General features: G+C 44.8%; 1 protein-coding gene across 1 annotated transcript in view; it reads right to left on the reverse strand.

Moving 5' to 3' along the window:
- The window catches only part of GPD1 (glycerol-3-phosphate dehydrogenase 1), a 42,064-nt gene extending 16,074 nt beyond the window's left edge, over positions 1-25,990 (reverse strand). Inside the window, exons 1-5 of the mRNA XM_069970156.1 lie at positions 25,856-25,990; positions 10,705-10,882; positions 2,237-2,377; positions 1,181-1,319; positions 700-812 (exon numbers count right to left, since the gene is read on the reverse strand). Of these exons, the coding sequence (XP_069826257.1) occupies positions 700-812; positions 1,181-1,319; positions 2,237-2,377; positions 10,705-10,882; positions 25,856-25,893 (609 nt within the window). The 5' untranslated portion in view covers positions 25,894-25,990. The remainder of the gene's footprint in view (positions 1-699; positions 813-1,180; positions 1,320-2,236; positions 2,378-10,704; positions 10,883-25,855) is intronic.
- Between the last annotated feature and the right edge of the window lie 821 nt (positions 25,991-26,811).

Here is a 26,811-nt window from a genome sequence, read left to right on the forward strand (position 1 = left end):
GTTTGGATTTGTGAAAGTTTTGGAAAAATAGAATGGGATACCAGATAAAAATAGAGAACTTTCCTTTACACTACAGGAACTAAACCGTTGTAGTATCATACATATACAGTGCCTTATTACCTACTATACAGTGCCTTATTACATTGCAGCACAATTACTAATTGTAGGGACCTCTTCTATGGATCAAGCAATAGCAGAGTGGAATCCACCATAGACCTGTAGCTACATAGTGAAGCAATGCAATTGAATTCAATGGTAATTCTTGCCACTTTTCCCCCAATGATAGTTCCTGCAGTTGACACATTTTATAAGCTGTGCTGGGCCGCTGTTGGGACATAAATATGATGATTAAAGGACACATGAAGATTGCTGTCTAAAATTTATTATACATATTAAGGCTACGCAAGTTCTGTAATAATCACAGCTGAGAAAATGGACTGGCATGTTGGATTTACCATGTTTGATGTTATTGGGAGATAGGCACATAGGTAAGAAACTTACCTTCATCCTCAGCATCCTGTGCACTATAGGGAGATATCAGCAGATTAGATGCTTCTAACCTGCTCATAGTTTGCCTTTTAATCATCTTTTTACTTACAAATTTACCCCCCCCCCCCCTCCAAAAAAAAATAAAATAAATTAACATACTTCTGGTATGCAAATAATACAGCTATCTACAACTTATAGCATTTTTCTTACCTTCAGTGCTCCACATATTTCTACTGTATCTGCTTCTTCCACTACTGTGATACGAAAATTTGGTGTCTGGAAAATCTCTTTTAGAATCTTGCCTTGATCCTTATTTTTACAGCCTGAAAGAAATTAAAAAGGACATAGCAACATGGTCAGTGTTAAGATCAAGTCTTTCAATTTTCTAGCATCAAGAATGGTCCCGTGGTGAACTTTCTATAGAGACAGCCAATTGAAACTGTGGAGGTTGAGTGTTTGGCACCGAACTGCTTCTTGTTACACAGTCCAAGCATTTTTTTGCAGTCAGATGCTACTAAAGTAAAATCACTGCATACAGATTTTTACAGCTCCCATAGTTTTCAATACTAATTATATAACCATATATCCTCATAAGAAGCAGAATTATAAAAAAGAGCAAGTATTCCTTCTAAGTTTTGCTATGGCGCTCTATCATATGTGTATAGGCTCCTAGAATGGGGAGATATCTTACCAATTGTGGTCTCACAAAATTTTCCATCAGCAACTTCATTGGCAATGTTGGCTCCCATTAGCACACTCATGTCAATACCTAGCTTCTCGTGAATGATGTCAGATATTAACCGAAGGCCTTGTGGTCCCTCGTCTACACCCTGGATCAGAAGAATCAAGAATCGAGAATTCAAGGTGTGCCAATAAAGGTATATCATATGCATATATGTAATACATTTCATATTCCCATATTCAAAAAACAGTTTATCAATGCATTGTAAGCAGGTTTTACGTTGGGCTACAGCTAAACATATTGTTATTTAAACTCCGTTATCACAATGTTCAAGTAGTGGAAGCCAAAGAGTTAAAGCACTCCAGTTTTGTTCGCTCTAGCCCCAACCCCCCCGCCTTCATATAATGAAAACTAGCTGCCATGATTCCAAATATTTCAGTACTGTAGTTGAGTCATGTGACCAGCACCAAGACCACCTGAAAATTACATGGGTCTATGTGTTTCAGGAAGTGATCTGTCCAGGGTCAGCTGACTTCCTGTGAACTACAGAATGACAATCATATCTAAGACCTCCTGGCAGCTTCCTGACCCCGACCTTCCCGCTATTTCTATGGGATCAGGATACATAGACATTATACATTTACTCCAAAGCTGTGCTTTTATAAACGATAATTCCAGTTCTGCTACATCTGCATATCCCCAGATAAACTGGAACTGAAACTAATAAGTAGTTGCCCCTGTATCTTGCTGGTATACCAAAACCTTGTATTACTGTTACATTGCTTATCTGTCCATTTTACTAAATGTTCTATATACTCACAGCAGGTTGTTTGTGTCTTTTCACCTGACACTACTGCACTCCACAATGACTACCATTCCCCATTGTGCTTCCAGCTATTCGGATCAGCAAGGTCATTATCTCATGTTATTTATAGTAAATAAATAGAACAGTTCTTTCCCCCCAGAAAAAGTGGCAGCCGCACACGTGACCATGCCAGCAGAATGCCATCTAGCTCTGGATCAAGTCTAAGCAAGTAACACGAGAACAATGAAATTCACTCACACCTTTATGAGCGACACTCCAAATGCTCCTTTCTTCATTTGTGATTTCAGCTGTTCACACAGTTTACCAATGAACTGATGGGGGACAACAAAAATGAGTATATCTGCTCCCTTTGCAGCTTCAAGGAGGTCCGGCACTGCCACCTAATGAAAGAAAAACATGGAATATAAATAATACATAAAATACGGTCCAAATAAGCACAAAGCATTAAGAGGGGTTATTCAGGCTTAGGTTGATGGCATATTACATTCCTTATTGATACAGATACCTCCTAATATCATGAGATCAGTTGTGATGCAAATGGCTGCTCATGGCTTACAATCGTGCAGGTACTGTGGTCATTTACCACAGCCACTTTATTCTAGTTATCACTACAGATTGGAATGGTCATTGTCATTTTTTTTGAAACTTCCGTCCACTTGATCTGTGATTCCTTACTTATTTGTAAATTACTTTATTTACCAAAAAATGTTCCTTACGCTAGCAAAACAGCTCTAAAATTTCACTTATCTGAAATCTGCTGTTCACTGCCTGTTGTCAGGGGAAATCTGTCTCTAACAGCTAGATCAGGACAAATTAGAATTAATAAGAGAAGGGTTTACCAAGTGCTTTGTTCTTGGAGAGATAAGCTGTAGCCAGAGCAGTCTCACTGTTGCTTTCCCCCTTCCCTCCCTATAGAGATCGCAGGAAAGCTTGGCTGGGATGAGCGTTCCTGTGTATGGGGAGGACGGGAGAGATAGCTGACAGCCGTCAGCTATTGAAGGTTTCAGAAGTGAGGACAGGTGGATATTAGCGGTCCACAGGATGGGTAATATATGTTTGATTGTTCAATGACTGACAGGGGAGCCAAGCCCAAATGGGTCTGCAGTCCAAAGAAGTTTGTATGTGGCGGTGGTGGAATAAGCATGCTGCCAGAAATGAAGTACAAAGTATACAAATGTAATACAATGGCAATGTATTTCTATATACAGCAGGTGTAAGCAATTTATCTACGTCGCATCAGGTAAACAAGCTGTCTGACAGGATGTAGATGATGGCAAATGGATGTCCTAGAACTCGGTTACATTTGGTACAATGTAGTTGAGAACTAGAAATTCAGGACCAAACAAGAAGCTTCAGGAAATGTTAATTAACCTGTTTGTCCTGAAATAAATTGTCCTGTGGCTTAGGGGCTCCAAACATAAAAAACCTTAGCAATTTGCAATGTATATATCAACCAGGACGAACAATGTATAGACGGTGTTCTACACCAAATGATTTATGGTCATTCACAATATATACTTAGCTTCTGCAAATAATGGAGGCCAGTCCAGGATCTAAAAGGCTGTTTACAAGGGTATGTTTCAACGTTTTATAACAGAGGCGGATTCTAACTTTTAAAACTTAAAGAAGTCCGATGTCTGACAGTTTTCCCCCAAAAGAGCCGTGAAGGAGGTGTCTGAACATAACATGCACCTACCACCCTGGCTCCAGCTTGGGGGTCCGCTGTCCCCTTCTCCAGTTCCCGATCCCCTGGCCACTTCCTGGCCTGAGCGGGGAGTCATGTGACATGTCAGGCCTGCTCAGCTAGTCAGCAACCAAGGCAGGACCCTGCTAAGGCCACTAATACAGCCCTCTGTGCTCACTAGGGGGCTACCAGCAGGTTATGTTTGTCTAACCTGCTGATAGTTTACCTTTAATCTGCATAATAGCAAAGCACACCCTTCAAATCTTTCAGCAGACTATAGTCTACTATCGGTGTAGTCTGTGAATAGACACTCATCATAAAAATGCTAAGGGAATTGAAGGGACATATGTGTGTGTTTTTTTAATTTTTAATTGTAATGTTTATTTATTTTGAAATAAAAGTTTACAGGAAAATACAAGTGCATGATATAAAAATCTTCCAACAAAAATAAGCACCTGAGGCCAGAATAACCTACAAACACAAAACCTAGCTGTGTATAGTAAAGCAATACAGCCGCCTAGCAACAACGGCCACAGGTTAGAAGAAAGTCGTGTGCCTTTTAGTATGGCAAGGCAACTGAACAACATAACATAGACAAGGGAAAGAGACAGAGGCGACAAAAGGGGTAGGGGAGGGGTAATGCTGGAGCAACAAACAAGTCAATTAAACAAACATAGCCAATTTGGGTACATTAAGTGTCTCATGGAGCCCACACTGCGTCAAAGAGAGCAAGAGATGCTCTGAAGGGTTCTAGCAGCCTCATCTCCATATACGAGGTGGTGTGATCTTCTTCCAGCCGTGAGCTATCAATGTTTTAGCCGCTATCAGGAGCTTTTTACCCGGTGTTTTAGGTTTCAAATTAACCAGGTAAACCAAAAGGGTGTAAACCAGTCTGCGTATCTAAAACTGCTCTAATAAGCTTGCTAACCTGCGACCAGTATCCTCGGACAAGTCCAGAAGATATGATAAAGAGATCCAGTAATGCAAGAACACCTACAAAAAACGGAGGGGATCGAGCTATTCAGTTTGTTCAGTAACTCAGGAGTAAAATATCATGGGTTCATGTAACCAGCAAAATGTGAATCCTCTCCACCTAAGACAAACCATGCGCTTCCTTTGTGTATAGTCAATACAATAATTGTGTAATGTTCTGACATTCAGGTTTTGTGCAACTTGCTGTTTTCCATTCTGCTTTACCAACACAAATGCATCAGTGGGCTCGCTCCTGCGTGTTTCACTGATTCAGGCTGTCAGCAAATCACAGAGAACGGGCTATAATTTTGGCAGAGTCAAGGCAGGGCTGTGTGTGTAAAAATAGCATGCCACCCTGACAAGTCCATACACAGGGCTGGAAGCGTGCCATGCAATTAGATTAATGGAGAATGCAGAAACAGGAAAATTCTTTTTATTCAGCATCAATGGGACCTGAACGGTGACAGACTGTCAAGCATTCTGGATTATCAGACCGTAAAAAAAAAAAAAAAAAAAAAAAAAAAAAAAGTAAACTCCAAAATTTATCAGCTTAAAAATGCTAAATCTTTCGAAATTCACATCATACTGCGGTTTAGTGCTTCATCATGCCTGGTGATTCAGCCATTCTCTTTGTGCTGAATATATAAAAGAAAAGATTTATAAAAATATTTATATATATCATATGTATATATAGAGCCTACAAAAAGTGTTTCCCCTTACAAAATTGCATGTCCCAATGTGGATAACCAATCAGTGTAAAACAAAAATGAGAGTTAGAATTTATAAATGATGGTAAGAACATTTGTGATCCATGACAGAATTCCATGACAAATGCATCTTAAAAAGCACATTGGCTTCATTTATGAAGGCATGAAAATGCATTTTTTTTCTTGTCCAACACAATAGTTTAATTCTTTCGACTTTCTATGCAAAGCAATGCATGAAATCTGAGCTACTACTGTCCGGGTGTCCTTATGGAATGCCAAGGGTAACTAGGCTTTCTCTGCCCTTGCCAATGCTCGCATGAACTCTTTCAGTCTGACCTTTTAGTACCTTCAAAAATCTCAATAGTAAATTGATGCATGGGGTGTAAGAGTGCAAAATAAAGAATCCTATGCTATCCTATCCTGTTTTCTAATCAGCTCGTCTCCACATATCCCTAAAGTGTTGATTTAAGCGTTTGCCAGTGCAAGTCTGAAAAATATTCTGAGTTAAAACAGTCAAGAAACGTCCAAAGTTTTTAGAGTCTAGTTATGGAGAGTAATAATCATAGGTCCAGGAAAGTATTAGATACATTCATTATAATACATTACTGCAGTAGTAAGTACTGGTACAGCACTGATTTATTATATTACTTTATCCTCTTAGTAAGGCTGGGTTCACACTGCGTTTTTGCAATCCGTTTTTTTCCATCCATTTTTTGAAGAAAAAAAATGGATGAAAAACAGATTGCAAAAACGGATGCATTTGTGTGCATCCGTTTTGATCAGTTTTTACATGGACTTCCATTATAAAAAAAAAACGGATCAGTTTTTTTTGACGGACACACAAAACATTGCTGACACTATTTTTTTGTCTGTTAAAAAAACGGATCCATTAAACGTATGCTAAAAATGCAGTGTGAACCCAGCCTAACCACCAATATGTCTTTCATTGGGCCTTATTAATTGTTACCTAGAAGCTATTTATGTCTCATTAAAGCTGGGCCCTGTTCTAACCGATAGACAGACTTGGAGGCAGCCAAGAGGTTTCCGAGGGAGGGGATATTCCTTTGCACCCCATGACAGAGTGGTATTGGTCTTTCTTGGCAGCTAGTGATCAGAAGACACCAGATGCTAGACACAGAGCCAAATAGGATGCTCCAAATAGGCTCATTCTGAGCCTCAATAAGATGCCTGAAAAACTGTCATGCTCTTTTAGCCTTTTGTTGTATTTGTACCATTAAATTATGTTTTAAAGCTTTTTTTTTTTTGAAGATTTCACTGTCACTCTTGGGACACAGCCACAGATACTACCCTTTTTGGGTTGCTCACATAGCAGTATGTGTCTTAAAATACAATTAGAAATGTAAAAAAAAAAAAAAAAAAAAAAAAAAAACACATGTGTGGGAGCTGCAACAGATTTTCAAAGTCAAATAAAATTTTGGAGGTTATTTTTAGGCTATGCTCACACAACATCTCTTTTGGATGTATTTCTGGATGGACATTATTTTGAAGCGACATAAGGCTCTATTATGCAAATTAAAGCCATATTTTCTTAAATTGATGGCCATTAGAGATGAGCGAACCGGGTTCGGGTTCGAGTCCATCCGAACCCGAACGTTCGGTATTTGATTAGCTGGGGCTGCTGAACTTGGATAAAGCTCTAAGGTTGTCTGGAAAACATGGATACAGCCAATGACTATATCCATGTTTTCCACATAGCCTTAGGGCTTTATCCAGCCACCGCTAATCAAATGCCGAAAGTTCGGGTTCGGATCGACTCGAGCATGCTCGAGGTTCGCTCATCTCTAATGGCCATCCAAAAAGATGGCAGTAAAATGCCCCCAAACAAAGACATTGGGTGAACATAGCCTTGTAAAGTTGTAAAAAAAGTTACCTAAAGTATAGATGTAAAATTACCTTTTTGGGTTCTAAGTCTCAAATAACAGCCGAAAAACTGTGTAAACACAGCTTCAGCATTACACTGACAAGTAAAATACACAGCTTTTGTGTTTAATCAATACTAGTGCAAATTTTTTTAATGAAATCTAAATTTTTTGCATTTCAATCATAAACAGTAAAACAAAAGTTAATGAATAAACTACATGTAACTTTAACTGGTTACTGTAAAAGCCCTCATGTTTTTTTTTTTTCTATATATTTTTATTAAATTTTTGAAAAAAATATGTTTTACAAAACACACACAAACAGCCCTTAAAGGCAACATAGAACATTGTGCAAAAGTATGCAAAATGACACAACCATGGTTACACCGTCGTCCAAAAGATACAAGCATCTACTCACAGGTGTATAGTCATTGCAATACACAAAAGCAATAAGACATCTTATCTCATATGGCTATGTTAATGAGAAAATAAAAAGGAACAACTCTTAAAAAAAAAAAGAAAAAAAAATCCTTGGTCATTACGGCTTTAAATAGGCTGGTCACTAAGGGGTTAAAAACAGGTTCATTAAGCATCAGAAGTGACAACCATCGAGTTGTCCCACTCCTTCTTTTACTCAGCTTAGTTCTCAAAAAGGACACTAAACCACAGAAGCCTCCCATACAACAGTGGTCCCATAATTGTTTACATTGACAGCCCCCCCCCCCCCAACAAATACACAATAATGGTCTCACCTACTAACAGGCCAGGCATGCTAGTCAGTCTTTTTACTTCTACAGGAGTCAGATTTGCTATGGCAGTCGGTCAAAACAAACATTTTCAGCCGCAATAAACAACAACAGTTTCATTTACCACTTACTCATCAGAGGTCAGTGGCGACAAATGGCTGAACATGTGTGAATCTATCAATCATTCATGCATTCATTCCTTTTGTCTGTAGTACAACATCAGAGCAAACCAAGCAGAACATTGCATTCTGATTGATAAGTAGGTTTTATGTATCTGGGGCAAAGGCCGCGTTGCATTATTGAGCAATAAAATGGTCTTGTTGGTTTTGATAATCTCCTAGACTCCCTTGAAATGTAAAGACTGTTCCTAACATGCCTTCTTGTGTGGGAATAAAAAGATTATGTAGCCTGGTCAGACAGTCCTGAGTGGTAAATTACATTGGTCTGCCCCTCGTGTTCATAAAGAGAAAGGAACAATAGATAAAGATAAATAGTCAGTATAACATTATATCTAATGGGGCAGTGGGAATTGTACATCATATGCCTATATGCAATAATAAGCCCACATTACCACTATGGCAGGTTCTATACATTACCGGAGTGTGTAAACTAACTGGTAAAGGTTACACAATCTTCAAGATTACATTCTAAATCTCCCCTATCACAGAAATGTATTTTGGACTTTCAATGCACTATTAGGCTGGGTTCACACTACGTATTTTTCAGTCAGTATTGTGGTCCTCCTATTGCAACCAAAACCAGGAGTGGATTGAAAACACAGAAAGGATCTGTTCACACAATGTTGAAATTGAGTGGACGGCCGCCATTTAATGGCAAATATTTGCTGTTATTTTAAAACAACGGCTGTTATATTAAGATAATGGCAGTTATTTACTGTTATGTGGCGGCCATCCACTCAATTTCAACATAGTGTGAACAGAGCCTTTCTGTGTTTTTAATCCACTCCTGGTTTTGGTTGCAATATGAGGACCACAATACTGACTGAAATATACATAGTGTGAACCCAGCCTTAAATGTAATAGTATAACATGCAAAAGGAGATGTTGACCACATTGGCAGTATTGATCATAATACATTAAAAAGGGGGTTATCTGGAGAGCAGAAAAAGTCCTACCTCTTCTGCTCTCTGGCGCTCTATTTCCTCCCCTCTGTCCATCTCTGGTGATAACTTCTAAGACGAGAGGGGGGCAATGATCAATAGTTGACTGATGTTGTGGTGAAATAGGGCAGCTATTGGACACTGGTTTCCCCTGCACACAATGCCCCCCTCTCATCTCAGAAGTTACCACTAGAAACAGCCAGATGAAAGGAAGTGAAGCGCTGGAAAGCAGAAGAGTTAGGACATTTTCTGCTTTTCGGATAACCCTATTAACTTAATGGGACAGATATGGGATGTCGTGCAGGTTTCCCTCAACTGATAAATTGAGACATTGCAAAGCATGGCCATATTCCAAAAATATTAAGGCTTTGGGGCTATATTCAGACAGTGCAAAAGTTTTAGGCAGGTATGGAAAAAATGCTTCAAAGTAAGACGCCTATCATGGAGGCATCTGATCGGCTCTAAATGTTTACTGTGCAGCAGGTCAAGACCGCAACACCCATTGTCATCAAGAGCTATCTTCAGACTAAAGAAAAAAATGGAGTCCTGGAAGTGATGATAAGGCCACAACAAAGCCCTGATCTCTACATTATCCTGTATGTCTGGGATTATATAAAGAGACAGACGGATTTGAGCAGTCTACACCCACAGGATCTTTTTAAACCGCTTAAAATTGTGTCATTAACTAGCTTTACATTACTTTTTGTTATTATGAGACGTCTCTAGTTCCACCGTCCCTCGGCATAAAGTGATTTATCATCTAGATTTCAAAGATCATTAAGTGTTTAATGCAAATAAACAAAATGATCAACTGTAAGATCTGTAAAAGGTAAAAACTAAATGTACATGTACAAGTCTATCATTCTCCACTTGTCAGTTCTGAACAGAAATCCGAATAAAAGTTACTAATCAGTCATCGCAACGCGTAAACAGCCGTCAGGCAAAGTCGTGCTGAGCAATAGATGTTCTCTATATAAAAGAGAAGGGATTATCATCAGGGATGGAGGGAAATAATTGAGGGAATTAAACATGGCTTTCCAGTTCTTAAAGTTTACTGTTGTTTGTAAAAACTTTTGACATGACATGTCAAAAGTTTTGATCAGTCTGAGTTTGAATGTTTAGACCCGTACCCATTGAGAGAACGAGCGGGAGAAGACGTGCTGCAGCGTCGTCTGTTCGGAAAAAAAAAGTCATACTCTTAATGTAAGTCTATAGAGAACGACTATTATTTTCTTACAAAGGGCAAGGAGTGGACAAGCCGCTTGTTCTCTTGATCAGTACGGGTCTGAACACTTGACACTTTTGATAGGTCTCTTTGACATGTTAAAAAGTTTTTACAAACAGGTACACTTTAAGAACATACTGAAATCATAGAGGAGTAGAGATGAGTGAACCTTGAGCACAATTGGGTTTGTCTTAACCCGAGCGTGCAGCATTTGATTAGCGGTGGCTGAAGAAGTTGGAAGCAGCTCTAGGCAGTCCTGGAAAACATGGATATAGCCTATGGCTGTATCCATGTTTTCCAGGCATCCAACTTCTTCATCTCTACTGAGGAGTAATTTTAGATTAAACATAAAATCCCTGTAATGGTCACTTACCACGTTGGCTGGAAGTTTGTGCCCAGGGAGGTATTTCACATTCTCGTGTTCAGTGTTGATGATCTCAGTCAGTTTCTTCCCCGATATTAGTTCCTCAAATACCCACATGTTCACCACATTATCAAACTGGGGGAGCCGAGCCGCATTCTCCCCGACAATCTTTGCAATGGCGGATCCCCTGTATAGAGACACGAATATGTTAATTGAAGTAAAAGTCTGTAAATAGATATTGAGGAAACAATTCTTCATATGGGCTGACTGAGATGCAGTGGCGTCGCTAGGCTTAATCATTCGGGGCCAAAGCCCCGAATGATTTCAGCCTAGCCCCGAAAGTCTTTTTGATCCCGCCAGCACAGAAATAACAGCAGCCGGGTCTGAGATAGATCACTATCAGAGGCCCCAGGCTGCTGTTACTTCAGTGCTGGCGGGCCGCGGGAGGGTAGATGCTAGAGTGTATCCTCTCCTTTGAGGTGTGATGTCACCAGGAGGGGCGGGGCCTCGACCGGAAGTAGGAAGTAGTGAGCTGCTGCACCATTCACTGTGCAGAAACAGAGTGAAGGAAGCTGCAATATCCATAGTAGCATGGAGGGGTATACAGGGGGAGAGGACGGGTGTGTGTGGAGTCTGTATACAGGGGGAGGACTGGTGTGTGTGGGGTCTGTATACAGGGGAGAGGACTGGTGTGTGGGGTCTGTATACAGGGGGAGAGGACTGGAGTGGGGGGCGGGCTGTATACAGGGGAGAGGACTGGAGTGAGGGGTCTATACAGGGGGAGAGGACTGGTGTGTGTGGTCTGTATACAGGGGAGAGGACTGGTGTGTGGGGTCTGTATACAGGGGAGAAGACTGGTGTGTGTAGTCTGTATACAGGGGAGAGGACTGGTGTGTGGGGTCTTTATACAGGGGAGAGGACTGGTGTGTGTGGGGTCTGTATACAGGGGGAGAGGACTGGTGTGTGGAGTCTGTATACAGGGGGAGAGGACTGGAGTGTGGGGTCTGTATACAGGGGGAGAGGACTGGTGTGTGTGGTCTGTATACAGGGGAGAGGACTGGTGTGTGGGGTCTGTATACAGGGGGAGAGGACTGGTGTGTGTGGGGGGGTGTATACAGGGGAGAGGACTGGAGTGTGTGGTCTGTATACAGGGGAGAGGACTGGTGTGTGGGGTCTGTATACAGGGGGAAAAGACTGGAGTGGGGGGCGGGCTGTATACAGGGGAGAGGACTGGAGTGAGGGGTCTATACAGGGGGAGAGGACTGGTGTGTGTGGTCTGTATACAGGGGAGAGGACTGGTGTGTGTGGGGTCTGTATACAGGGGAGAGGACTGTGTGTGTGGGGTCTGTATACAGGGGAGAGGACTGGTGTGGGGGGGTGTATACAGGGTGAGAGGATTGGTGGGGGGGGGGGTCTGTATACAGGGGAGAGGACTGGTGTGTGAGGTCTGTATACAGGGGGGAGGACTGGTGTGTGGGGTCTGTATACAGGGGGAGAGGACTGGTGTGTGGGGTCTGTATACAGGGGAGAGGACTGGTGTGGGGGGGGTCTGTATACAGGGGAGAGGACTGGTGTGTGGGGTCTGTATACAGGGGGAAAAGACTGGAGTGGGGGGCGGGCTGTATACAGGGGAGAGGACTGGAGTGAGGGGTCTATACAGGGGGAGAGGACTGGTGTGTGTGGTCTGTATACAGGGGAGAGGACTGGTGTGTGTGGGGTCTGTATACAGGGGAGAGGACTGGTGTGGGGGGGTGTATACAGGGGAGAGGACTGGTGTGTGGGGTCTGTATACAGGGGGAAAAGACTGGAGTGGGGGGCGGGCTGTATACAGGGGAGAGGACTGGAGTGAGGGGTCTATACAGGGGGAGAGGACTGGTGTGTGTGGTCTGTATACAGGGGAGAGGACTGGTGTGTGTGGGGTCTGTATACAGGGGAGAGGACTGGTGTGGGGGGGTGTATACAGGGTGAGAGGATTGGTGGGGGGGGGTCTGTATACAGGGGAGAGGACTGGTGTGTGAGGTCTGTATACAGGGGGGAGGACTGGTGTGTGGGGTCTGTATACAGGGGGAGAGGACTGGTGTGTGGGGTCTGTATACAGGGCAGAGGACTGGTGTGGGGGGGGTCTGTATACAGGGGAGAGGACTGGTGTGTGGGGTCTGTATACAGGGGGAGAGGACTGGTGTGTGGGGTCTGTATACAGGGGAGAGGACTGGTGTGTGGGGTCTGTATACAGGGGGAGAGGACTGGTGTGTGTGGGGGGGTGTATACAGGGGGAGAGGACTGGTGTGTGTGGTCTGTATACAGGGGAGAGGACTGGTGTGTGAGGTCTGTATACAGGGGGGAGGACTGGTGTGTGGGGTCTGTATACAGGGGGAGAGGACTGGTGTGTGGGGTCTGTATACAGGGGAGAGGACTGGTGTGTGGGGGGGGTCTGTATACAGGGGAGAGGACTGGTGTGTGGGGTCTGTATACAGGGGGAGAGGACTGGTGTGTGGGGTCTGTATACAGGGGAGAGGACTGGTGTGTGGGGTCTGTATACAGGGGGAGAGGACTGGTGTGTGTGGGGGGGTGTATACAGGGGGAGAGGACTGGTGTGTGTGGTCTGTATACAGGGGAGAGGACTGGTGTGTGGGGTCTGTATACAGGGGGGAGGACTGGTGTGTGGGGTCTGTATACAGGGGGAGAGGACTGGTGTGTGGGGTCTGTATACAGGGGAGAGGACTGGTGTGGGGGGGGGTCTGTATACAGGGGAGAGGACTGGTGTGTGGGGTCTGTATACAGGGGGAGAGGACTGGTGTGTGGGGTCTGTATACAGGGGAGAGGACTGGTGTGTGGGGTCTGTATACAGGGGGAGAGGACTGGTGTGTGTGGGGGGGTGTATACAGGGGGAGAGGACTGGTGTGTGTGGTCTGTATACAGGGGAGAGGACTCGTGTGAGTCTGTATACAGGGGGAGAGGACTGGTGTGGGGGGGGGTCTGTATACAGGGGGAGAGGACTGGTGTGTGGGGGGGTCTGTATACAGGGGAGAGGACTGGTATGTGGGGTTTGTAAACAGGGGAGAGGACTGGTATGTGGGGTCTGTATACAGGGGGAGAGAACCCCTGTACACAGACACCCCCACACTGGTCCCCTCTCCCCCTGTATACAGACCCCACACACTAGTCCTCTCCCCCTGTATACAGACCCCCCACACACACACACCAGTCCTCTTCCCCTGTATACAGACTCACACCAGTCCTCTCCCCCGTATACAGACCCCCCCACACACACACCAGTCCTCTCCCCTGTATACAGACCCCACACACCAGTCCTCTTTCCTGTATACAGACCCCACACACACCAGTCCTCTCCCCTGTATACAGACCCCACACACACCAGTCCTCTCCCCCTGTATACAGACCCCACACACCAGTCCTCCCCCCTGTATACAGACCCCACACACCAGTCCTCTCCCCTGTATACAGACCCCCCCCCCCAGTCCTCTCACCCTGTATACACCCCCCCACACCAGTCCTCTCCCCTGTATACAGACCCCACACACCAGTCCTCTCCCCCTGTATACAGACCCCACACACACCAGTCCTCTCCCCCTGTATACAGACCCCACACACACCAGTCCTCTCCCCTGTATAAAGACCCCACACACACCAGTCCTCTCCCCCTCTATACAGACCCCCCACACACACCAGTCCTCTCCCCCTGTATACAGACTCCACACACCAGTCCTCTCCCCTGTATACAGACCACACACACCAGTCCTCTCCCCCTGTATAGACCCCTCACTCCAGTCCTCTCCCCCTGTATACACCCCCCCACACACACCAGTCCTCTCCCCCTGTATACAGACCCCACACACACCAGTCCTCTCCCCTGTATAAAGACCCCACACACACCAGTCCTCTCCCCCTCTATACAGACCCCCCACACACACCAGTCCTCTCCCCCTGTATACAGACCCCACACACCAGTCCTCTCCCCTGTATACAGACCCCACACACACCAGTCCTCTCCCCTGTATACAGACCCCACACACACCAGCCCTCTCCCCTTGTATACAGACCCCACACACCAGTCCTCTCCCCCTGTATACAGACCACACACACCAGTCCTCTCTGCTGTATACAGTCCCCCCACACTAGTCTTCTCCCCCTGTATACAGACCCCCCACACACACCAGTCCTCTCCCCCTGTATATAGATCCCCCACACACCAGTCCTCTCCCCTGTATACAGACCCTCACACACCAGTCCTCTCCCCTGTATACAGACCCCCACACACCAGTCCTCTCCCCCTGTATACAGACCCCACACACCAGTCCTCTCCCCCTGTATAAAGACCCCACACACCAGTCCTCTCCCCCTGTATACAGACCACACACACCAGTCCTCTCCCCCTGTATACAGCCCCCCCCCCCACACCAGTCCTGTCGTCCTGTATACAGACCCCACACACTGGTCCTCTCCCCCCTGTATACAGACCCCACACACCAGTCCTCTCCCCCTGTATACAGACCACACACACCAGTCTTCTCCCCCTGTAGACAGACCACACACACCAGTCCTCTCCCCCTGTATACAGACCCCACACACACCAGTCCTCTCCCCTGTATACAGACCCCGCACACCAGTCCTGTTCCTTGTACAGACAATGGTGTATTACACCAAAGGTTTCCTGGCCGTTACGTCTGATAATCATTTGGTGTAATAATCCATGTTATCAGCTGATTGTGGTCTTCAAACTGGTCGAGTAATCCAGATCACGATAGTGCTGCTGTCTACAATGGGCAGCTTGAACAATCTAAGGATTTTTTGGGCTGCCCCTCCCGCAGCTGCCCGCAGTTCCCCCAGTCACTGTCTGTGTGTGTAATAACACAGAAAATGTGCAGGGAACAAAGGGGAAGAAAGCACTGACCTAAAACATCGCCGCTCGTTTTCACCTCTTAATCATGCTGTGTAATATGACCCGCTCAGGGAGAAGCTCAGAAGAGAGGATACGCTCAGAGGAGAGGATACATACTAGACTGTATACCCTGCAGTTAGAAAAGAGAACATTCTAGACCAGAGATGTCAAACTCAGGCCCTCCAGCAGTTGCAGAACTACAATTCCCACCATGTCTGGACAAGTAAGGCATGATGGGAAATGTAGTCTTTAACAGCCGAGGGATGAAGTCTGACACCTGTGGTCTAGACCTTTCAAAACTGCACTTGCTAGAATGTATGCCCTCTCAGAGGAGAGGATACACCTAGTGGAGATGCCCTCTCAGAGGAGAGGGTACATCTGGTGGAGATGCCCTCTCAGAGGAGAGGATACACTCCAGACATTTCAGTACTAAACATTCTAGAATGTATGCCCTCTCAGAGGAGAGGATACTCGATGGACTTTACATTACTAGGCTATGTTCACACATAAAACACTACACTCGGTTTTGGTCGAAGAAAGAATGACCGAAATACTATGTATGAACATAGCCCTAAACATGCTAGGATGCATACCCTGCAGTGAGAAACTCAGAGGAGAGGATACATTCTAGACACTTCAGTACTGAACATGCTAGAATGTATCCTCTCCTCTGAGTGTATCCTCTTTTCTGAGTTTCTCACTGCAGGGGATACATTTAGCATGTTCAGTACTGAAATGCCTAGAATGTATCCTCTCCTCTGACTATATCCTCTCCTTTGAGTTTCTCACTGCAGGGGATACATTCTAGCATCTTCAGTACTGAAATGGCTAGAATGTATCCTCTCCTCTGAGTTTCTCACTGTAGGGGATACATTCTAGCATTTTCACTACTGAACATGCTAGAATGTATCCTCTCCTTTGAGGCTCTCACTGTAGGGGAAACATTCTAGCATGTTCAGTACTGAAATGGCTAGAATGTATCCTCTTCTCTGAGTGTCTCACTATAGGGGATTCATTATAGTGCCTAGAATGTATCCTCTCCTCTGAGAGGGTATATATTTTAGACATTTCAATACTAAACATGATAGAATGTATCCCCTGCAGAAACTCAAAGGAGAGGATATATTCAGAGGAGAGGATACATTCTAGCCATTTCAGTACTGAAGATGCTAGAATGTATCCCCTACAGTGAGACACTCAGAGGAGAGGATACACTCAGAGGAGAGGATACATTCTAGCCATTTCAGTACTGAAGATGCTAGAATGTATCCCCTACAGTGAGACACTCAGAGGAGAGGATACACTCAGAGGAGAGGATACATTCTAGCCATTTCAGTACTGAAGATGCTAGAATGTATCCCCTACAGTGAGAGCCTCAAAGGAGAGGATACATTCTAGCATTTTCACTACTGAAGATGCTAGAATGTATCCTCTACAGTGAGAAACTCAAAGGAGAGGATACATTCTAGCATTTTCACTACTGAAGATGCTAGAATGTATCCCCTGCAGTGAGAAACTCAAAGGAGAGGATACATTCTAGGCTCTACCGCCGCGGGAGTGGGATCAGCCGGCACCACTTCCGGACGCCTTGTGACGTCATCCCGCTCCTTATTGGACAGAGGGCCGCAGACGCTGCACGCTCCGGCCTGCCTCTCTCCTGCGCTCCCGGGACGTCAGCACAGGGCGCCGCTAGCTGTAGACCCCTCCTGCCCCAGAATCCGCGCGGACCCCGGTGCCGCAGCTACAGCCCCTTCACCCCCCGGAATCTGCGCTGACAGGGGGCGCCGTGCCGGGAGATACAGCCCACCCCCTGGAACCCGCACGGACCCCTGGCGCAGATACAGCCCCCCCACACCCCGAGTGGACCCCAGCTCCCCCACTTACAAGGACTCCCCCTCCTGAATCCTTGCCAACAGAGGGATCCAGCAGCCACAGACGCGCACCTCCAGGACCCGCGCCGCAAACCCGCCACCCCCTCGGACCTCACTGCCAGGCTGACTGGCTGGAGAAGACAGGTGAGTAAAATGTTTTTTTTTTGTTTGGCTAGGCTGGGGCAGTAGTAGTGTGTATGGGGGGCTCAGATGGGGGTAGTAGTGTGTGTATGGGGGGCTCAGATGGGGGTAGTAGAGTGTGTATGGGGGGCTCAGATGGGGGTAGTAGTGTGTGTATGGGGGGCTCAGATGGGGGTAGTAGTGTGTGTATGGGGGGCTCAGATGGGGGTAGTAGTAGTGTGTGTATGGGGGGCTCAGATGGGGGTAGTAGTGTGTGTATGGGGGGCTCAGATGGGGGTAGTAGTGTGTGTGTATGGGGGGCTCAGATGGGGGTAGTAGTGTGTGTGTATGGGGGGCTCAGATGGGGGTAGTAGTGTGTGTATGGGGGGCTCAGATGGGGGTAGTAGTGTGTGTATGGGGGGCTCAGATGGGGGTAGTAGTGTGTGTATGGGGGGCTCAGATGGGGGTAGTAGTGTGTGTATGGGGGGCTCAGATGGGGGTAGTAGTGTGTGTATGGGGGGCTCAGATGGGGGTAGTAGTGTGTGTGTATGGGGGGCTCAGATGGGGGTAGTAGTGTGTGTGTATGGGGGGCTCAGATGGGGGTAGTAGTAGTGTGTGTATGGGGGCTCAGATGGGGGTAGTAGTAGTGTGTGTATGGGGGGCTCAGATGGGGGTAGTAGTAGTGTGTGTATGGGGGCTCAGATGGGGGTAGTAGTAGTGTGTGTATGGGGGGCTCAGATGGGGGTAGTAGTAGTGTGTGTATGGGGGGCTCAGATGGGGGTAGTAGTAGTGTGTGTATGGGGGGCTCAGATGGGGGTAGTAGTAGTGTGTGTATGGGGGGCTCAGATGGGGGTAGTAGTAGTGTGTGTATGGGGGGCTCAGATGGGGGTAATAGTGTGTGTATGGGGGGCTCAGATGGGGGTAATAGTGTGTGTATGGGGGGCTCAGATGGGGGTAATAGTGTGTGTATGGGGGGCTCAGATGGGGGTAATAGTGTGTGTATGGGGGGCTCAGATGGGGGTAATAGTGTGTGTATGGGGGGCTCAGATGGGGTAGTAGTGTGTGTATGGGGGGCTCAGATGGGGTAGTAGTGTGTGTATGGGGGGCTCAGATGGGGTAGTAGTGTGTGTAGGGGGCAGGTTTACTGTAGGCAGAGGGGGGGACTTACTATGGTGGGTACAGTAGGTGCTATATTACTATATATGGGGCACAGCAGTGGGGGCATTTTTACTATGGGGGACAAAGCAGGGGGCATTATTACTATATTTGGGTGCACAGCAGGGACATTATTACTATATGGGGCACAGCATGGGTCATTATTACTATATGGAGGCACAGCAGGAGACATTACTACTATATGTGGGCACAGCAGGAGACATTATTACTATATGGGAGCATAGCAGGGGACATTATTACTATATGGAGGCACAGTAGGGGCATTTAACAATGTGGGAGAGCACAGCAGGGAGCATTATTACTTTATTTGGGTGCACAGCAGGGGATACTCTATATGGGAATAATGCACAGCGGGGGTATTTTATATGAGGATGCTGCACAGCAGGGGGGCTATTTTATATAAGGAAGGATGCTGAGCAGGGGGGCTATACTATTTCGAGGCACAGTTGAGGCCTATAATGTATGCAGACACAGAGGGAAGGGCGGGGGCTACAACTATATGGGGGTAGAGAGAAGGCCTATACTATGTGAGCACAGCTAGGGCATATAGGGCACAGAGGAGACCTAATCACTGTGTGTGCTGGAGCAAGGAGCCTAAAATGTTTTTCCTGGCAGATTCTGGAGAGAAGGGTTATGGCTGGGGCCGAATGGAAAAGAAAGAGAAAAGTGAGCGACTCTGATCAGAGAAGACGTCAACTGTGAGTCACAATTTCAAATACTAGCCTATGTGATCATCTGTTTTAAAAAAAAAAGTTATACACACACATGCGCGCGCGCGCACACACATATATATATATATATATATATATATATATATATATATATATATATATATATATATATATATATATATATATATATATATATATATATATATATATATATATATATATATATATATATATATATATATATATATATATATATATAGTGTGTGTGTGTAACGTCACTGGAGAAGTCAACTCAGGGGGCCTGTGCCCCAGATGTTTTAAGACCCTAGCAACGCCCCTGCTGAGATGGAAGAAAATCTGCTCATCTAATCCAGACACTTCCCTCTCATGGTGCTCTGTATATATGCATAGGGCAGCTCCAGTTATATGGAACTCTACAGAGCACGCCATGATTTATAGTCTGGCAATAAGTCAGAGCCATATAGTATAGCCATATATAGGCCCTGTACAACATGGAGCCATATTACAACTGCACGCATGAGCCTTTATAGGGTGTATCCTATAATTAAAAACTATCACATATCAATATAATAGGGGATAGTTGTCCCCTAAGGGAATGGAGCAGCAGCACATATGCACAGACACCCCTTTATTAACTGTCTATGGGACTTCTGAATACTAACAAGTGCTAAACATGTCTATGTTCAAAGGTTCTATAGACAGTGAAAGGAGTGGTGGTCAAGCATGTATGATGTCACTCTGTCCACCTGGTGGACAACAGACCTCCATTTTTGTCATTGTAATTTTATAATATCTCCTTTAAAGCAGGGGCAATAGATTCAAATCAGTCCTCCAAACCAGAGTGACTAATACCTGTGGCTGTTCACTAGGCGCTGCTTATTATTTAATACCCCACCACAATCCCCCTAGTTCCCATCACATATTGGTTGTCACCAATATAAGTAAAATGGTTACCAACCAACCATATTTTTAATAAACCATATACAGCCCTGTGGTCATTCCAGTGGCTACATACTATATCCATTGTCCTACAAACAACAGAGAGTATAAAGTAAGAGATCAGTGGTCACTCTCAATTATATGCATAAATATCATTGTTTCCATTCTGCACTGATGATCTATATACAGAAAATGGAAAAATGTTGCCACAAATCAATAACTTGTTCCTGCGCTATAAATACTGGACTAATGCTACATAACGGGGCCAATCAAAAAGCAGTAAGAGGAAATTCTACCTATGTTAATGGCCACATACTACAGCTGCCCTCCTCTCATATGGCCATTCTGCAAAGCTAGAAGCATTCACAAGTCTCCTGTCCTCTGCTACCCTGTTACGGGAATCACAAGCATCCCGCAGTCAGGGTGAATCATTTACACCAGGAGAATATTCCATGTGATGCTTTTGATATAAATGACAAGTGTAATTGCACTCAGTCAATTTATCTAGACTCACAGCCAAGGTGACTAAACCCAAAGGTGGCACTTAGTCTCTTACTATTATTGCCACCCAATTAGGCTCAAGCTAAGAGATGTATAAATGTATTGTGACATCAGCTGATATACACAGCAGGTACTGCATGGGTCCTATCATGAATATCAAGTATATAACATGTATTATACACTAATACGCCTGTCGACACCACCTACTTGATTCTGAAATGTTAGAGGCCCTATATACTCCCCTGACCTGTACTTGTATTCCCCAAGAAATTACAATTCATAGAAGTCAGCAGCACTCTGTGGTTCCTCTTAGAAACGGATGCATAAATTAACATCTGGACTACACTGTTTGCTTTGGAAATGGAACTTGTTGCTATATACTGTAGCTACAGAAATTGGCTTTAAAAATGGGGAATATCAGTGTGTGATTGTAATATAGGCAATCTGTTCATACAGAATGCTGCCACAAGGGTGGTTGTCAGGGCAGGGAGCCAATGGCTTCTCACCCTTACAATCAGAGCCTTGTATTTAACTGCGAGCACTAATCAGGAGCTTTAAAGGGCCGGATCCAGGACAGTTGGGAGGCCATTTGGACCCCCAGGAGTCCCACTCTGCCGCCAGGTGACACAATTAGGGTATATTCACACTAAGTAAAATCTGGGCATAAAATCAATGTTTAAATGGGCAGTGTTACTTTTAAAAACCTCTGACATATCATAGAGATATGTCAATTTTTTTTTATAATTGTGGTTTTTATTAAGTTTTTCACAATATACATGAAACAAACAATAAAGCCTATCATCAATGTCTCACAAACCATGGTAAGAAGGCACAGCCATGTGTACATAACATCAACAAGTAACAAATAAAGGAGTGTTCATGACACAATGACAATGAGTATAACGTCTGTGTCAGGGCCGCGCTGTGCAAACAGTATAACTCAACAGAGCATCACATCAAAAATACATGGGGAAACAATAGGGAAGAGGGAGGGGAGGGAGGAATGATTAAACACAGCTGGAAAGAAAGGAAGGCCGGAACAGGTACAGTAATCGTCCCACTGAGCCCAGAGTCAAAAAGTGGCAATTTGTTACTCAACATGCCAAAAGTTGGTCAAAAGTTAGTGGTCAAATTAGGGAACCTGATAGACCCGTTTGAAAATATGAGTTTTGAGGCTATTGGAGGTGAGTCTGACAGTCTTAGGCAATGCATTCCATAGAACTGGTGCAGCACGGGTGAAGTCCTGAAGACGGGAGTAAGAGGTGGATTAAGGAGGATGTTAGGTGTAGGTGATAGTTTTTAATTTTAGGCTACGCCATTTAAAGGCTCATTCATGCAGTTGTAATATGGCTCCATGTTGTACAGGGCCTATATATGGCTATACTATATGGCTCTGACTTATTGCCAGACTATAAATCATGGCATGCTCTGTTGAGTTCTCCCCAAGTAGTATTGTTGCTATGTAACAAAAGCTTTAACATGTGACACCCAAAGAAGCATAGTACTATAACACACAGATTGCATAGTATACATAAGGCCAAATGCCTAAATTGTGTGAAAGAATATGGATCTTATGTTCTTTTTGCTCTTTCACTTGCCTAAAATGAAAAACAAAAACAAAAGGACCAGGCAGTTAGAATCCAGCATGTCTGATCCTTCTCTTACCCCACCCACCAACATCTGCCAGGGAAGAGTTGGGAGGCTTCTATACACATTAGATGGTTGGCCGGTTCTGCCTAAAACCATAGGTTCAGTTGACTTTTGAATAATATGTGTGTGAAGACCTTAAAGGATACACAAGTCTACAGAGGAGCCATAGACCCAAACACTAGGAGATTTGTGGGTGATTATTAAAAGGGTTTATCCAGGATTTCTTCCAAACACAGTGACACCCCTGTCCTTAGGTTGTGCGTGGTATTACAGCTCTGCTCACTTCAATGGAACTAAACTGCAATACCACATGCAAAAATGTAGGTATTATTATGAAGAATCAGCAATGCATATTATATAGCATAGTTCTTGAGTTTATTCCAATGTGCACAGAAAAGATGATATGAATATTTTAGCTTCCTGTGCAAACTGTTCAAAAGTTCAGAACTATTTCCAAGAAAGTAAACATCCATCTTGTAAGTTTCCCTTGTTTTGTCTGTTCAAGGCTGTCTGTATGTTATCAGTGTTAGAGTTATTGCCCGCTGGCATGGTACTTTATGGGAGTGTCACTCTGTACTTTCTACCAATTCTTCTTACTGACTGTATCCAGTGACAGTGACACTCTCTCATTGCATAGTACATTGCCAGTACAATGTAGGCGATATAGAAGAGGAACTGTCCGAAGTGCCAAAACCTTTCACCTAATAGTCACAAGAACAGATTGTACAACTACAAAACACAAAATAATTTGTTCTAGAAATGTAGGCAGGCCAGACCTGGACATGGGACCAAATGGTTTTATAAAACATCACATCCTGGTATAGCCAAAGCACTGTGTCACATATTTCGACAACAAGGTGAAATGTAATGTGGCTGCAACACTGGTATCCCGGGCATCAGTTCTGCTGCCAAAAATTCTATATGCAAATTAGTTTGTTCAGTACAATGGGGATTGGTCCTGGTGCCCCTGGTGCACTGCTTTCCATGCCTGCAGAAGACACAGCTTCATTAGTATACAAGATGATTCCGGATGATTTGCATATTTTTTTTTTAGTCTATATCTCCGGAATGGCGATACTGAAACACAAATGTATAAGTAATGCATGTGTAAGTTGCATGTGAGTCTTTCTATTGAACAGTCCATATTAACTGGATGCCTAGAGTAGTGGCAACAACCATTCTTGGAACAGTTTAGGCCCAGAGCATCGACATGCAGGACAGTAGTTATAACATCACACCAAAATCCCTATAATAAACCAAGAATGATGACCGTTCAGCTACTGAATCATATTTATTTGTGTCTGACAATTCACCACTTTTAACACCTCTGCTTCACGCAACTTGGTGAGTTAACACCTGCTGCTAGAAGGTCAACTATTAGATTCAGTTACCCACAGGGGGCAAAAGAACTTTTTCTTCCCCTCACACACACTGAACAGCAGAAAGCACTGGAAGGAGCCAGTTCCAACTTATAATTTGGGGGTTGTCTTTACTCACTACAAATCTTACAGAAATGGTGTAGGTAAGAAGAGCGCTCTCAACTCCCCACATTCTGGCATACCATGTAATTGAAATCTCCTATGGAAGAGAGCTGAATACATCTATGGCACATAGGCAATATCCGATACCAGGCATGTGTCCTCCATGGGGTTGGGGGGTAAAGATACTACTCCCCCTCCCCTCTGTAGATAACACTGATGGACATCTAACTATTAGATCCATGGATCTATTCTTTACACACCACACTACAACCTACAGGACTCAGCAGGACTAGTTTATAGTGACCAGTTTCCCATATTATAAAGTAATCTGTACACCATAAGCCGTATGTACATATTCATCTATGAGTCTCTAAATGGTTTCTAGCAATGACATGCTATACTGGCTTCTTATAGGCTGGTGCAACAAGCTATACACCTGTATGCGGGTACATAGAGCCAACTACTCAGGGTCAGCTCACAACTACTCTATAGGGCTGTTCCTTGCTCCATGTCGCCTTCAGACTGTCATTTGTAACCTTCGGTAAGTTTCCTGCAGAATGTGGGAGGGCACCTTACTGTGGTGTAAGAGGATAGCATGTCACAAGGAGGAATTTGCTCTCTTCAGCACATAGACGATAGTGCAGAGATTGTGTCATGAGTACACTGTACACGGTCACCCTCCAGATAACAATCGGCTTGCAGAATAGATGGTGTTTGCAGTAAACACTCTTGTAGTATCTGTAGTGTAAAGTTCATGGAGAACTTAGAGCTCAGCAGACGGCACACACTATGCTGCCTCTAAGCGCCCTATTACACCAACAGATACCGGACAGGTTATTGGAGAGATTTTTACAGCCAAAGCCAAGAATGGATTTGAAAAGAGGAGAAATCTGTCTTTCCTTTATGACCTGATCTCTGTTTATAGGCCATTTCCAGCTTTGGCTGCAAAAATCTGTCAGATATCTGTTGGTGTATCAGGGCCCTAGGGCCACTGAATAGGTGTTGCAGTAGTTAGCAGTACCTGCCTGGAGGTAGTGGGGCATCTGCATGGAGCTGTTATATTCTCTGTATGTCTGATGGGGTTCTCAGTCATCCAGGCATATGGTAATACACTATAGGCCCTATTGGGCAGGGACAGCTGTGGTGTATATATGTATGTATGTATGTATGTATGTATAGTGTATGTATGTGGTGTATGTATGTATATGTATAGTGTATGTATGTGGTGTATGTATGTATATGTATGCATGTATATGTATAGTGTATGTATGTGGTGCATGTATGTATAGTGTATGTATGTGGTGTATGTATATGTATGTGGTGTATGTATGTATATGTATAGTGTATGTATGTGGTGTATGTATGTATGTATATGTATAGTGTATGTATGTGGTGTATGTATGTATATGTATGGTGCATGTATGTGGTGCATGTATGTATATGTATAGTGTATGTATGTATGTATATGTATAGTGTATGTATGTATGTATATGTATAGTGTATGTATGTGGTGTATCTATGTATGTATGTTAGTGCAAGATAATACATTATGTGGATGATGTCAGATAAGCAGTGAACAGATGACATATACAAGTCTTGTGACTAGAGAGAATGTGGGCAGCAGAGCTCAGCATGTACACTACTGTGGGTGGACTATGTTCTCCTGCTGCTGCTCCATAAGCAAACAAAGGCTTTTCAGTCAGATCCGCAGGATCACATGCTGCTGCTGTGTGAACAGCTCCGACCACTGAGCCTATAATGCCCCTTATCCCCAGGCGTGTACACACACAGGACAGACGCAATACGTATAGATCAGGTGCACATACTAACCAATTGCCGGAGCCTACGATGCAGACCCTCAGTGCCATGACGATGTTCCCGGACCGCAGTGCAGAGTCTCCCGGCTGCAGACAGCGCCTCCTCACCCGATCACTCTCACCCAGCGCCAAACTCCTGCCATTTAAACCTGAGCTGTCAGTCTTGTGCAATCCCGGGCCCGCCCCCCGCCGCTGATTGGCTGAGAGCGCAGCTCGTGTCTCCTTGGTGTCTGGCGGAGGCTGGGCAGTGCCAGGAGCTGCACCTGGCAGGAGGGGGCTGGGACGGTGCGCAGCATGGGCAGCGAAGTCACCATAGCTATCACAGAGGGCTGAGCCATGGAAGGACACAGGGTAGTCACCACATCCACAGTTCAAGGTTTTGCACAACTAAAGCTTCAATTTGTGCATTTATGTTTACTTATCAGTTTGCACTTTCAGGGTGGGTTCATACTGAGGAATTCTCGCAGATAATGTCCGCAGAATTCCGCTATCTGTCCGCGCGCCTTTCCGCCAGCTCCATAGACACCATTCTATGGGCTGGCGTATTCCGCTATCCGCTGAAAGAAGTGACATGACACTTATTTCGGCGGATAGCAGAATACGCCGGCCCATAGAATGGTGTCTATGGAGCCAGCGGAAAGGCGCGCGGACAGATAGCGGAATTCTGCGGACATTATCTGCGAGAATCCCTCAGTATGAACCCACCCTAGGGTATGTGCACACTACGGAATCACAACGGAAAACCCGGGCTTTGGCGGCGGCGCGCATCTCCGCCTGTGCCATAGACTCCATTCTATGCACAGGTAGATTCCGCTGTCCATCCCAAAAATGAGCCTGTTCATACTTTGGCCGGACAGCAAATGCGTGCGGCTGCCAGAGTCCGCGAGTGGGTGCAAGCTGCAGAATCCGTGACAGGTTTTCTGTCCCGATTCTATAGTGTGCCCATACCCTTACTCTGTTCTCTGGTAT

The sequence above is a fragment of the Dendropsophus ebraccatus genome, chromosome 5, assembly GCF_027789765.1.
Source record: "Dendropsophus ebraccatus isolate aDenEbr1 chromosome 5, aDenEbr1.pat, whole genome shotgun sequence".
NCBI lineage: Eukaryota > Metazoa > Chordata > Amphibia > Anura > Hylidae > Dendropsophus > Dendropsophus ebraccatus.